This window comes from Columba livia, chromosome 29 (assembly GCF_036013475.1).
Source record: "Columba livia isolate bColLiv1 breed racing homer chromosome 29, bColLiv1.pat.W.v2, whole genome shotgun sequence".
NCBI classification, from domain to species: Eukaryota; Metazoa; Chordata; class Aves; order Columbiformes; family Columbidae; genus Columba; species Columba livia.
Window position 1 is genome coordinate 2183980 of NC_088630.1, and position 13560 is coordinate 2197539.

The window sequence follows — 13560 nt, forward strand, 5'->3', positions numbered from 1 at the left end:
TTTTGTCATCGTTTGGGCTCTTCCTTCGACAGACCCCTTCTCCGTCTGTGTGTCTCTGCCTCTCTCTCACTTCTCTTTCCCCTCTGTTCTTTTCTTACGCCTTTCTCAACCACATTATTTCCTTCCAGGTCGTTTCAGTCAAGTGAAGTAGGCAGCTGGTGTCATGTCTTCGGTATTTACTCTGGGGGCCGCCCAGGCTGGTAGTCTGGGCTGGGCAATCAGCGCTAGGGGATTCGTTCTAACAGTCTGGAACCTTTTCTTTCTTTTTCTTTTTTTTGTTTTTTCTTTCTTTCTTTTTTTTTTTTTCTATTTTCTGTGTAGGTCTCTTTAGTCAGCCTTATAGCTAATGCCCTGGGCTACTCGGAACTAGGTGCCATAAAGTCCCTTAGGACACTAAGAGCTTTGAGGCCTTTAAGAGCGTTGTCCCGATTTGAGGGGATGAGGGTAAGATGCCATTAGCAGCTGATCCTTCTGCATGCCTGTGGAGCGGTTTTTTTTAAGCATGCTAGAACTGATCAAAACTGGTGGAAAGAACAAATCAATCGTAATAATAATAATAATAAAAACTCCCAAGAGAATCATGATGCAGCTGCTGACTCGATCACCTCGACCGTGGATGCCCCCTCACCCGCCCACCGCTGCACCCTCCCCTCCTAAGAAAGGGAGATGCATTCAGCTGCCTCATTACATTAATTACTGGCCCAAACCACGTGCCATTTGTAGACAACGTTTAACACTTGGCTGTTCTCATTTAGCCTGGCTTTGACCTCTAGCATCCGAGGGGGCTTCTCAGCTGTGGTTTATTTTGATCTAGGGAGAATCACCAGGTGCAAAGAAGCAGAATTGGAACCAGCTGGGTGTCTCCAGCCCCTCTAGGTGTTGGCCGCTGGTGGAATTGGATTGAAAGCCTGTATCGGAGGGGTTGTTTTAAAAATACAGTCTGCCTGCAGGGGGGTAAAAGGCTGTTTCCTTTCTCAGATCACTGCAGGAAGGGCCTGGCGGGGAGCGCAGCTCTTTGACAAAAAGCCTTTGGTTTAATTCCTCTTGTTGCACCTTGTTGTTCTCGGTCCAGTCCGGCGGGACTGGAAGCCTTGTCTGACAGTGAAGCTTTTCCTCCCCACTCCCCCCTGTCCCCTCGCTTTACGGTCCCTGTCCTGTCGCTGCGGAACCGGCACCGAAGCACAAGCAAAGCATTGAACTTAACGAGCTTTCCTCAAATTGGTAGACAGCACCACTGCCTTGGGGATTTGCAATTATTGCAGCGTCTCGTTACTTTGCCACCGATATCCTCTATTTTGGTGCTTTTTTTTTTTGGTTTGGCACTGAAATAGTCTCGTAAGAACACACAAAAAATCTGGTTTTCTTCAGTAAAGGGCACATTGTATTAATGGGTTTCCCAGTTGCACTTAGAACAAGAAAGTAGGTCTTTTGTGCTAAATCCTAGTTAGCTCACAGTTAGAGATATTCCAAGAGATAAAATGATGTGTTTAAAAAGAATAGGGAAGAGAATAGAAGCCGCAGTTTTACTTGAGAGTGTGACTGGAGCGATTCACCCGCATCCTTCTGCTCCCCGTTGAATTTGCTGCAGCGTAACTGGGCACAAAACAGCGACGGAGACTCGATGGGCTGAGCATAAACCCTCAAATTCCACCAGAATTTCTTTATAAGGAGATATATGGCATCATCACAGATCCAAAGAGGGTTCTTGCTTCCCTAATACGTTATCCAGCTGTTATTTCTTTGTGTCAGTTTGCTTAATTCTAAACTTGATTCTAGAATACAGGCACAAAGGATGAAAACTTTTCCATCGGCACAAAGCCAGAGCTTATTCTGGGCTGGGATCAGGTCCCGCCTAAGAGGAAAAGACCCAGCACTAAAGCTGTAGATATTAAAGGCTATTTTTAAGCCGTGATTTCTAAGGCACAATCAGGAAATTTCATGCTTAAATTGAGGGACTTCAACCCCGTTAGTTACCTAAACCTAATGATTTTCCTTCGTTTTGACCCGAAGACAAGTGTTGCTGCCCCGTATCACCAGAACAATTCTTCCGAGCCCGAGAACAGAGATCCAAAATGCATTTGCAAAGGCAACAGAAAATGTAGTTCTTTGCTTTTCTCTACTCCATAGCAATGTGCATTTCCAAGAGCTTGCTCTGCTCTTCAGTTGTTCAGGGAGTTGTCAGTAATGCTGTGAAACGTGCATGCGATCTCAGTCCGCACACAAAAGCCATGTTCCTCCTCTCAGCTCTTTTTGCCGTATAAATTGAACGCCATTCAAGCGATGGCATTTCAGGAGGATGTGACGCTTCTTCCGCTTGAAGAATAAACCAGCGTTTTGATATGTGAAGGATCTTAACGCAAAAAGGCGCAGCGCTGGTCAGCAGCCGAGCGACCCGTTGGGGTGAAGGCAGAACAAAGCAAAGAGCCTGACTCTAATCTGGGTCTTTACACCTCCCTGGGTACGTGGTGATGAATTAACAGCGTCATTTAGCAGTTGGGATGCTAATTAATGTCTAGATGACCCTTGTCTTCGATTTTCCATCCTGCTGAGGGTGCAGGACAAGCGCGTGGTGGTTTCATCCAGCAGAGGGGACAGTGGGGACCCTTGAGGACCCCGAGTCGCTGTGGCGTTGATTTGCCTTTCAAAACTAAGACAAAGGCGTAAAACCAGATTCCGTTCACCTATTAACGGAATCTAAATTAGATCACCATAAAAGATTTAATAGCCTGCTGACCTAACTCTTCAAAGGCTGATGGTGTCCATTGTGTCACGCGTTGGCCAGGGATGCTCCCGAACTCCGCGAGGCTGAAATGAGGTGGCGGAAGATCCGAGCTCTGACAGACCCCACGTTTGCTGCCGTTTGGAGGAAGGAACATGGCTTTTCTGTCCTCTCGAGCCTGCACAGCCGCATGCTCAGCTGTCTGCCTGACACACCGTGACTGGCCTTGCTTCAGCACAAATAGAACCTCGATGTTAACGGCGACTCGCTGCTTAGTTTTACCAGAGCAACGCTGGGCCTGGGCCTGTCCCCACCGCAGCCGGCGCCACCGCGGTTGCGGGTGAGCTCGGTGGGAGCAGGAGCCGGGCTTGGAAGTGATAACAGCCTTGTTTGCAAGTGGGGAATGGCCGTAAGGGCCACTGGCTGATAAATCCCTGAGGAAAAGTCTCCTCCAACTCGGCTCTGAGAAAACCGTAGCTTAGGAGCCTGGTTGTAACTGAGAAGAGAGTCTGAGCCTCGCTCTGTGATGTCCCCTCTCCCTTTTGGCAACTGAAATTCTTTCAAATGATTGTTTAACCAAAGGGGTACCAATCCAAAATCCAACCCTGTAAATCTGACAAGCCGGCCTGTTTTATTGGATAAAACGGCGCTTCACGGGTGGCTTTGAAGCAGAATCTTTGCCCGCTTGGCCTAAGTTCACTGCCAACTTCTGCGTGGAGTAACCGCCACCGATCCGTCAGTGGCCTTACCCCCAATTCCCCCCCCAAAAACAGCTGTATTGATGCTCGCTGTTCCTGCCTTGTGTTTTATACTGAAACTTTTTCCCACCCCTTCCAACACAGGTGGTTGTCAACGCCTTGGTTGGCGCTATCCCTTCCATTATGAATGTGTTGTTGGTCTGCCTTATCTTCTGGCTGATTTTCAGCATTATGGGGGTTAACCTGTTTGCCGGGAAATATCATTACTGCTTTAATGAAACAGCTGAGGAGCGCTTTGAAGTAGAAATTGTTAACAACAAGACAGACTGCGAAGCGCTGATGCCACCCAACTCCACCGAGATTCGATGGAAGAACGTGAAAATTAACTTTGACAACGTCGGAGCAGGATATCTGGCTCTTCTGCAAGTCGTAAGTTTTGCTCTCACCATCTCCCTGGTTAGTAATGGGGAACACAAGCTGCTCCTCGTGCCTTGTGCCTCCTTCCCTCTCCCCGTGAAAGGCAGCGTCCCATTAACCCCACTCGGGTTTGGGTCTAGAATAGAATTGCCATTCCCGGCACGGCAAGTTGCCCCAGCTCTGCTCTTCAAAGAGTCTCCAGTCTTCCATGGGACAACAGTAAACCTGGTTAGATTGACTTAGATTTAGTCCGTTTAGATTCATTCAATTTTAGATTCATTCAATTTTAGATTCATTCAGTTTTAGATTCATTCAACTTTTGATTCATTCCATTTAGATTCATTCCATTTAGGTTCATTCCATTTTAGACCGATTCCCTTTAGATCGATTCCGTTTTAGATCCATTCTGTTTAGATCCATTCCATTTAGATTCAGTCCATTTTAGATCCATTCCATTTAGGTTCGTTCCACTTAGATCCATTCCGCTTAGATCCATTCCGTTTTAGATCCATTCCGCTTGGATCCATTCCATTTTAGATCCATTCCATTTACATCCATTCCGTTCAGATCCATTCCATTCAGATCCATTCCGTTTAGATCCATTCCGTTCAGATTCTTTCCGTTCAGATTCTTTCCGTTCAGATTCTTTCCGTTCAGATCCATTCTGTTCAGATCCATTCCATTTAGATTCAACGAAAAGAGGAATATTTAAGGGATATTAAGTTCACTATACAGAGGCACAAATCAGACTTATTCTTTTCCTTCGGATGAATTCTGAACGTGTGTTTTCTTTCCCAGGCTACGTTCAAGGGCTGGATGGACATCATGTATGCGGCAGTAGACTCCAGAAAGGTAAAGCTGCTCACGCACAAACTCACCTCCCAGTGTTTCACTCTGCTGTTTCGCTTTGGTAAAATCAAGAGGAAAAACGGTAGAACTCTGCTTATGTTGTGGGTTTAATGCTGCGAGTGTTTCATTTGCTCTGTCAGGGCGATGAGTTAAATGACGCTCAAGAAAATGCCCAAAAAGGCCAAGTTCTGGTTGCTTTGGGGGCAGGGAAACTCCTGCTGGAGTAGAAATAGTGAAGAGAGGAGTACGGTGAAGCTGTTTCATCATCAGAATGAATCACAGGGAGGAATTAGCTCCAGGGTCCTGCCTGAACCTGGCGCGGGAGCCCGAGCGTCGGTTTGACTCCAGTTTGAAATGGTGTCTGGCTTGGCGCTCTTTCTTCAGGCACTTTTGTTCTTAATCATCCTCTTCAGAAGAACAAACGATGTCTTCACTTGGACAGTGCTTGTCATTAAAATGATCATTTCCTTTGTGATTTGCAAACTGATTATTAATTTTGTGGGCACTGACCTCATTTACGGGGAAAATCAGTTTAAACGGTAGCGTGTTAGATTGCCATCCTCCCGGTACATACATACAATATACGTGCATATACTTTTGCTTTACTTTTAACAGTGTGAGGACATGGTTTTCCATATATAACTATGGCTTTATGAAGTGTGATGTCTTCCATGAGCATCTTGGAATCATGACCGATCTCGTTTTGACTCTGTTGGTCTTTGAAATGTCATTTCTTTCTCTTTTCATCTCCCATTCAGCAAGAACAGCAGCCCAAGTATGAGGACAACATTTACATGTACATATATTTTGTTATCTTCATTATCTTCGGCTCCTTTTTCACCCTGAACTTGTTCATTGGCGTCATCATCGACAACTTCAATCAACAAAAGAAAAAGATAAGTGCTGTGTGTTTGCTGATTCGAGGGGAACGTTGAGTCTGGGGTTCTGTGATGGGGTATTCTTCAAAATAAAGGCCAAGGACCCTCAGTTTGGGGCACAATCCTCCCTTTTGAGAGCTTTGGCTGCAGAACCCCTGTGTTTCTTGCATCGCCTCACCGAGACCGGCACAACAGGCTCATGTAAAACTCTTCAGATGTTTTCCCCAGACTACGTTTTCACGCATTTCTGGTTTGGGGTTTATTTTTATTGCCTTGACTAAAATATACAGATTGGGAATAAGGTGTATTCCTTGGCCCTCCCTTAGATACTGCTTGTTTTCTCCGTAAGCCAAGCTGAGGGTTTGCACAGAACTGTTGGTCGCAAAGGAGGCAGAGGGGATGGGAAAGGAGGTCGTGCAATAAATATTCCTGGGCAAAATCCTCCCTTTTCCTTCAAGGAAAATCAGTCCGCCTTGGCTATGAGTGTGAGCTCTTTCTGTCTGAAATAGCTGCCACCAGCTTCCCATATGGCAGGTGTCCTGTTGACTTAGCTGGGATGTTGTTCCTTTTCCTCCTGGTGGACGAGCCGATTGTAACCAGTTTTCCTTTTGCCCCTTTACTTTGGAGGTCAAGATATTTTCATGACAGAAGAACAAAAGAAGTACTATAATGCCATGAAAAAACTGGGCTCAAAGAAGCCACAGAAACCTATTCCCCGACCTCTGGTGAGTATGTTATAAAGGGAATTAACTCAAAGCAAAACAGCCCTGCAGAGAAGGTTTCAAAGGAGCCGCGGCTCCAAGAGCATCCCTTGTTCTGGACTCCGCATCCCCATGTTCTTGTTGTTCAAGTATGAGCTGAGAGCTTAAAACGCTACAGCTGTGGTTGTTGTTAATCAGTTGGGTCACTCGAGTCCACCAGACAATCTGAAAGCTCCCGTGTGGCTGCGAGGCTGTAGATGGAGAGCGGGAGCCCTCCTGGTGTTAGTGAGCGGAGCTCTGGATGTTGAGGTTCTAGCTCAGGAGCTCTGCAGCCGCCAGCGCCGCGAGGTGGACCCGGCTGCGTCCTCCACTTGTGAACCCAAGGGCATCACCTGCCTGTGGTCCCAACAACAAGGGAAATATGCTGGTAACAGGGCTGTGGTGGCACGTTCGGGGTATAAATAAGAGCATTTTCCTGCCTTTCCCATAATTGTGGCTGGAGTTCACCTTCAAAGCTCCATAAGGTACTGCGTCCTCATCCCTGTTTCCACCAACAGTGAAATAACTCGTTAATTAACAGTAGACTGTGGTTGAAACTGGTTTGGTTCATCCTCTCTCTCCTGTTGCACAGAACCGCATTCAAGGAGCCGTCTTTGACTTTGTGACTCAGCAAGCGTTTGATATTGTCATCATGATGCTCATTTGCCTCAACATGGTGACCATGATGGTGGAGACGGACACGCAAAGCAAGCAGATGGAGGACATCCTGTACTGGATCAACTTCGTGTTTGTCATCTTCTTCACCTGTGAGTGTGTGCTGAAGATGTTCGCCTTGCGGCACTATTATTTCACCATCGGGTGGAACATTTTTGACTTCGTGGTTGTGATTCTGTCCATCGTGGGTAAGTGCGACATCAGTTAGAGGTCTGTGAGTGTTTGCAGAGTAGAGCACGTTCGTGTCTTTGAGGGGGATATAGCGCTAGCAGGACTTCTGCCTTCTCTTTTAGCCTTCTGAAGAGATTGTGGCAGGATTTGGCAGCTTGAAGCCCTGACTAATGCACCCTCATCCCTCTGTTCCATCTTTCATTTACGGTTGTATGGAGTAAGACACTTGACAATTACTGTCCTGTCTTTAAAACCAGAACTTTTACTCACCTCATCAGAATGTTATAATGCTTACTAACCACTGCAAATAGCATTGCAGCGCTTCCTACATCAGCACGGGATTCGCACTCTTGTTTTCACTTCGGTTGAATGTTGAATCAACCAGTTTCCTCCAACAGGTTTTCGGGTTTTAGCAGCTAATCTGTAAAATATGTACAACCTCACAGATACAACAGGGTCGCTCAGCTCTGCCCAGGAATACTGACAAAGCACCGACATTTAGAGACTGTCCTGCAGTCTAAAACGGCTTGAAATAAGATTTATCTTACATTTTAGCACCTTCAAAATAGAGTCCGTAGGCTGACTCCCATGGCAGGGTTAGGCACCCAGAGTGAGACACCTCCAAGAAACATCTCATCCATCCTCATGCAGCTGTACCTGCCCCCTTCTCCATTTAGGAGACTATTTAGGGAGCCAGAGCAGCCAGCTAAGACTTACCTGCCTGAAGGTGAGACCTCTCGATCACATAGAGTCGTTTTGGTTGGAAAAGACCTTTAAGATCATGGAGTCCAACCAAAAATCTGGCCGAGGTGCTCTGCGTGCCCCGTCCCTTGACTAGGTTCAGAAGAAGCAGCAGACCGCACGTCTCCATGGTCACACTTGTCCCTTCTCTTCTTCTCTAGGAATGTTCCTGGCTGAAATCATTGAGAAGTATTTTGTGTCGCCCACTCTCTTCCGAGTCATCCGACTGGCTCGCATTGGACGTATCCTGCGTTTGATCAAAGGAGCCAAAGGAATCCGCACCTTGCTTTTTGCCTTAATGATGTCCTTGCCTGCCTTGTTCAACATCGGCCTCTTGCTCTTCTTGGTCATGTTCATCTTCTCCATCTTTGGCATGTCAAACTTTGCCTACGTCAAGCATGAGGCTGGCATAGACGATATGTTCAATTTTGAGACCTTTGGCAACAGCATGATCTGCTTGTTCCAGATCACCACGTCGGCCGGTTGGGACGGCCTGCTGCTGCCCATCCTGAACCGGCCGCCAGACTGCGACCTGGACAAGGAGCACCCTGGGAGCGGGTTTAAGGGGGATTGTGGGAACCCTTCGGTGGGGATATTTTTCTTTGTGAGTTATATCATCATCTCCTTCCTCATCGTGGTCAACATGTACATCGCCATCATCCTGGAGAACTTCAGCGTGGCGACAGAGGAGAGCGCGGACCCGCTGAGCGAGGACGACTTTGAGACCTTCTACGAGATCTGGGAGAAGTTTGACCCTGACGCCACCCAGTTCATAGAGTACAGCAAGCTCGCGGACTTTGCCGATGCTTTGGAGCATCCTCTCCGCGTCCCGAAACCCAACACCATCGAACTCATCGCCATGGACCTGCCGATGGTGAGTGGAGACAGGATCCACTGTTTGGACATCCTCTTTGCCTTCACCAAACGTGTCCTGGGGGACAGCGGGGAGCTGGATATACTGAGACAACAGATGGAGGAAAGATTTGTGGCGTCCAACCCTTCCAAAGTGTCTTATGAGCCCATCACGACAACGCTGCGGCGTAAGCAAGAAGAGGTGTCCGCGGTGGTTATCCAGAGGGCTTACAGGGCTCGTTTAGCTAGGCGAGGCTTTATTAGCCGTAGGCCCGTCTCCACTAAACTGGAAAACGGAGGAGCGAACAGGGAGAAAAAGGAAGGCACCCCCTCGACCGCGTCCCTCCCGTCCTACGACAGCGTCACCAAACCCGAGAAGGAGAAACAGCAGCGGGCGGAGGAAGGAAGACGAGAAAAGGCGAAAAGGCAAAAAGACGTCAGGGAATCCAAGTGTTGAGATAAAAATCATAGAGTTGTACAGATTTAAAATATTTGCAAGCGAAAAGATTGTTTACAGACTCTCATGAAATATAGCGAAGTGCAGAACAGCTGTGGAGACACTTACCTGAAGATCTTATACCAAACATAGTCTGCTTACTGTGTGACAGTGTTGCATCTAAAGCAGTGACCTTCCACCTGGTGAGAGGACCCTTAAACAAACATTTAAACACAAAAATAAGGAAAACCAAGGATTTTCTATCGTTTGGGCAGGTGGATACTGCATGTTCCACATCAGTCAATGCAACTTAGGACAAACACAGCAAAATAAACCACACACACACACACAAACACACAGAAAACCCGCTGCTGGGATTCATATATTTTCCAAAGCAGCCAAAAGCGGATTTTATTTTCCCATTTTGTTGATGATTCTTGAAAGAAAACGCAGAAGTCACCAAGTTAAAGGGTTTGTTCATGCAGAACTAGATTTGCATTTAGTTAAGCAGCAAAAAAAAAGGAAAAAAAAAAAACAGAAAAAAAAGTTAAAACAAGTAAAACAAACAAAAAAAAGAAACGAACCGCCCATTTAGCCCACGCCATTTAATTCTCATGGTTTATTTGATATTGATTATCCGCATTCTACTTTCTCCATGGGCTTTATTTGGTTGGGGAGATGGGGTATCGGGTACCTTCAGCTCGGGCTGATTCCCCCCCACAAAAGTGCTCGTTCAGTGCATAGAAGCGATTTGCATGCCGGCATGCGGTGCCAGGCCCATGCATGAGGACCATCCGCCCAACACCCCGACCCGCAGCAGCGCGGGGCCACGAACCCACTGCCCACACCCTATTGGGAGAGGAACCTCAGCAACAATCACGCCCTTCACCGGGATTTCCCAGTTCTTAGTGATTTTTCATAGACCCGCCAGTAGGAGGTAAAAGCGACAGCAAAAAGAAACGAGCGGATTAAATAATTGTGTGTGGATGTTTAGCAACTTGTCTTTCTTTTGTTTTTGCCATACAACCTTTGCACATTGAAATATAACAGACCTACATGCTGCTCTGGACCTCATCCGAGGGGAGGTGATCAAACCGAGAACGGCACTGTAAAACCAAAATCTTAGGGCTTAAGTACCACTCAGCAAGTTTATTTATATCCTGCAATATTCATCGTTAATTATTCAGCCTCCATCCTGCAGCATAGACACGTTTCTTTTGATTTTTAGAGATAAGTGCTAAAAAATGTAGCGTCTTATCTCCACTTATACCCAAAGCAATCCCTGTCGCGGGGACGGGGACGTGACCGGCGGCGCCGGGTTGTCCCGAGTCCAGCGGGATTCCCGTTGAGCCACGGGGTGGTTTCACCAAGACCCTCGCCCCTTCCTCCCTCGGTACCAGTTTTTGCAGCTCTGCGCTTCGCCGCTGGTGGGTTCTATCGCCGAGGGCTCTGCCCAAGCGCCAGCGCAGGGTGAAGAGCCGCCTCTCAGGTGCCTTCACTTCTTTCCCCCCATTTCTTACATCTGTCATAGCGCGGTGACCAAACCGGCCCCGCGGGTTGGGTAGGAATCGGAGCTACCTCTTGCCAAGTCTCGCTGCGGCGGTAACTAATGCCACAAAAACATCGCGAGCCGAGTCCAACCGTCAATGTTCCTCAGTGACCAGGCTCGGGCATCCCCAGATCCTCTTTGTGGTGAGTTAAACCACCTCGCGGCCGCTGCTCTGGTTGAGATGGTTGAGCAGGGCCAGCGCGGGGCTTCTTCAGCCGGGCCTGTTGCGATGGGACAAGGGGTTTAAACGAAAAGAGGGAGATTGAGGCTGGACATGAGGGAGGAATTTTTTATACTGAGGGTGGTGAGACACAGTGTGACATCCCATCACATCATCGCGGCCTTTCTGGACTTAAACGCGGCCTAAAGAAAGATGGGGATAGACTTTTGAGCAGGCCCTGTTGTGATAGGACAAAGGGTGATGGTTTTAAGCTAAAAGAGAGGAGATTCAGGCTGGATAAAAGGCAATTGTTGTCCCTGAGGGTGGTGAGAGCCTGGCCCAGGTTGGCCAGAGAGGTGGTAGATGAACCATCCCTGGAGACATCCCAGGCCAGGCTGGACGGGGCTCTGAGCACCCTGAGCTGCTGAAGATGTCCCTGCTCATGGCATTAGGTGACATTTGAAGGTCCCTTCAACCCAAACCCTCCTGTGACTCCATGATTCCCAAGGGCACGAGGGGGGTTGGAAGGAGATCGAGGGGGTCGCTGCTGCCGCCCGGCCCGGGGGGCGCAGGGGTTGAGCGTTGGGACGCAAACCGAGTTACGGGTACCCAGAACAGCAGGAAATAAACCCAACGGCAGGATGAACCTCCGCCCGCATAACTCCCAACCCAGCAAACGCTTCGAAATGAATTATACACACACAGAGCAGGAAGCCATCGAGCCATCTGTGCCACATTGGCGGCCCGGCCATCGCCACGCCGGAACCTTTCCTGTCCCGCCAGCTCCCGCCCCACGCGCTCCTAGGATAGGATGTATAATAGCAAAGGGAAACGACATCCATATGTACAGGCTACACTGTAAACAGCACAAAGAAACAGAGAAACAGCTGAAAAGTGTGGTTGAACTTTTTAAGAGAATATTATAAATACTGTAATATATCATTTTATTTTATCGGCATGCCTTTTTGTAAATACAAAGAACTATCAAATAATAGAATGGCTTCTGGCTTATGCCATTGTCCATGTTTATTTTTATTTTTTTAATATTTTTTCTGTTTTCCTTAGATAGCCAGGAAATGCCCCCCAAAGATTCAAAATAAATCAGCGTTACCCCTTAAACTCAGTTCTGATAAAAGCTTTATCGCAAATGTATTTTGCAACAGCAAAATATCTATTTGTGGGGTTCCAATGTGCAATAAGTCGAGCACTTCTATGCAAGATTGGGCTAAACTTCATCATTGTTCTTAAGCTGGGCCCAAAGCCAACGCATAGGCGGGATTTCTGGCCTGCACTTGGGGTTGTGGGAATCACTTGAAGGTGTCAGATGATGACAAGTGGCTCTTCCCATCCCGCTCATGAAATCCCCCCGTTTGGGCTGGTTTGGGATCCTGTTCTTCCGAGAGCGGTTGGGAGGGTGATAAACACCAGTTCAAGCTGCTTTATCCACTTGTCCGCCTCTTTTTAAACTATAGAAGCCAATGTTGAACAGAAATGGAAATAAACCCGTGATGTTCCATAGAGGCCACACCCGAGTTCCAATTATTTAATTTTCCGCCGAAAAATAATGATGTTAAAGCTGTAAAAGATCAATAGTGAAGATTAGTGTATTAGACATTGCATGGTGGCTCATAACGGTCTTACCCAACATGATTAACAATTAATTACGTTACTATAAGCCAAAAGAGAATCAAATAAATGTTACCCTTTTCACTGAACAAGGTAAGGTTGTCTCGGTGTCCCAATTATTTGACTGGTTCCATTCTCCCCACCCTCCATCTCCTCCAGGTTTCACTCGAGGGCCTTTTTGGTGTGTTTGTAGGTGAGATGTGCGGCAGAGAGCAGAGGGAGCTGCGCTGGAGGGGACTTAGGCCTGGTATTAGTGGATGGTCCCCACGCTCAGCCTTATCCTCCACTGGGTCCATGGGGACCAATGCTGTTGGGGTCAGTGTCACCATCGGGGGTCATTGTGGGTCCATGGGGACCGGCGCTGACAGTGTCACCGTTGGGGTCATTGTGGGTCCGTGGGGACCGGCGCTGACAGTGTCGCCATTGGGGTCAGTGTGGGTCCATGGGGACCGGCGCTGACAGTGTCACTGTCGGGGTCAGTGTGGGTCCGTGGGGACTGGCACTGACAGTGTCACCATTGGGGTCAGTGTGAGTCCATGGGGACCGGCGCTGACAGTGTCACCATTGGGGTCAGCGTGGCTCCATGGGGACCGGCACTGACAGTGTCACCATTGGGGTCAGTGTGGGTCTGTGGGGACCGGCGCTGACAGTGTCACCATTGGGGTCAGTGTGGGTCCATGGGGACCGGCGCTGACAGTGTCGCCATTGGGGTCAGTGTGGGTCCATGGGGACCGGCGCTGACAGTTTCACCATTGGGGCCAGTGTGGGTCCGTGGGGACCGGCGCTGACAGTGTCACTGTCGGGGTCAGTGTGGGTCCGTGGGGACTGGCACTGACAGTGTCACTGGTGGGGTCAGTGTGGGTCCGTGGGGACCGGCGCTGACAGTGTCACCATTGGGGTCAGTGTGGGTCTGTGGGGACCGGCGCTGACAGTGTCACCATTGGGGTCAGTGTGGCTCCATGGGGACCGGCGCTGACAGTGTCACCATTGGGGTCAGTGTGGGTCCGTGGGGACCGGCACTGACAGTGTCACCATTGGGGTCAGTGTGG

General features: G+C 48.4%; 1 protein-coding gene across 6 annotated transcripts in view; it reads left to right on the plus strand.

The window, feature by feature from the left end:
* SCN8A (sodium voltage-gated channel alpha subunit 8) overlaps positions 1-12608 on the plus strand; it is a 61002-nt gene extending 48394 nt beyond the window's left edge. For all 6 annotated transcript variants that reach the window (XM_065043628.1, XM_065043629.1, XM_065043633.1 and 3 more), the window contains 7 exons: positions 322-444; positions 3562-3846; positions 4633-4686; positions 5442-5579; positions 6182-6286; positions 6894-7164; positions 8050-12608. In XM_065043628.1, the coding sequence (XP_064899700.1) occupies positions 322-444; positions 3562-3846; positions 4633-4686; positions 5442-5579; positions 6182-6286; positions 6894-7164; positions 8050-9197 (2124 nt within the window). In that variant the 3' untranslated portion in view covers positions 9198-12608. The remainder of the gene's footprint in view (positions 1-321; positions 445-3561; positions 3847-4632; positions 4687-5441; positions 5580-6181; positions 6287-6893; positions 7165-8049) is intronic.
* The last annotated feature ends 952 nt before the right edge of the window (positions 12609-13560 follow it).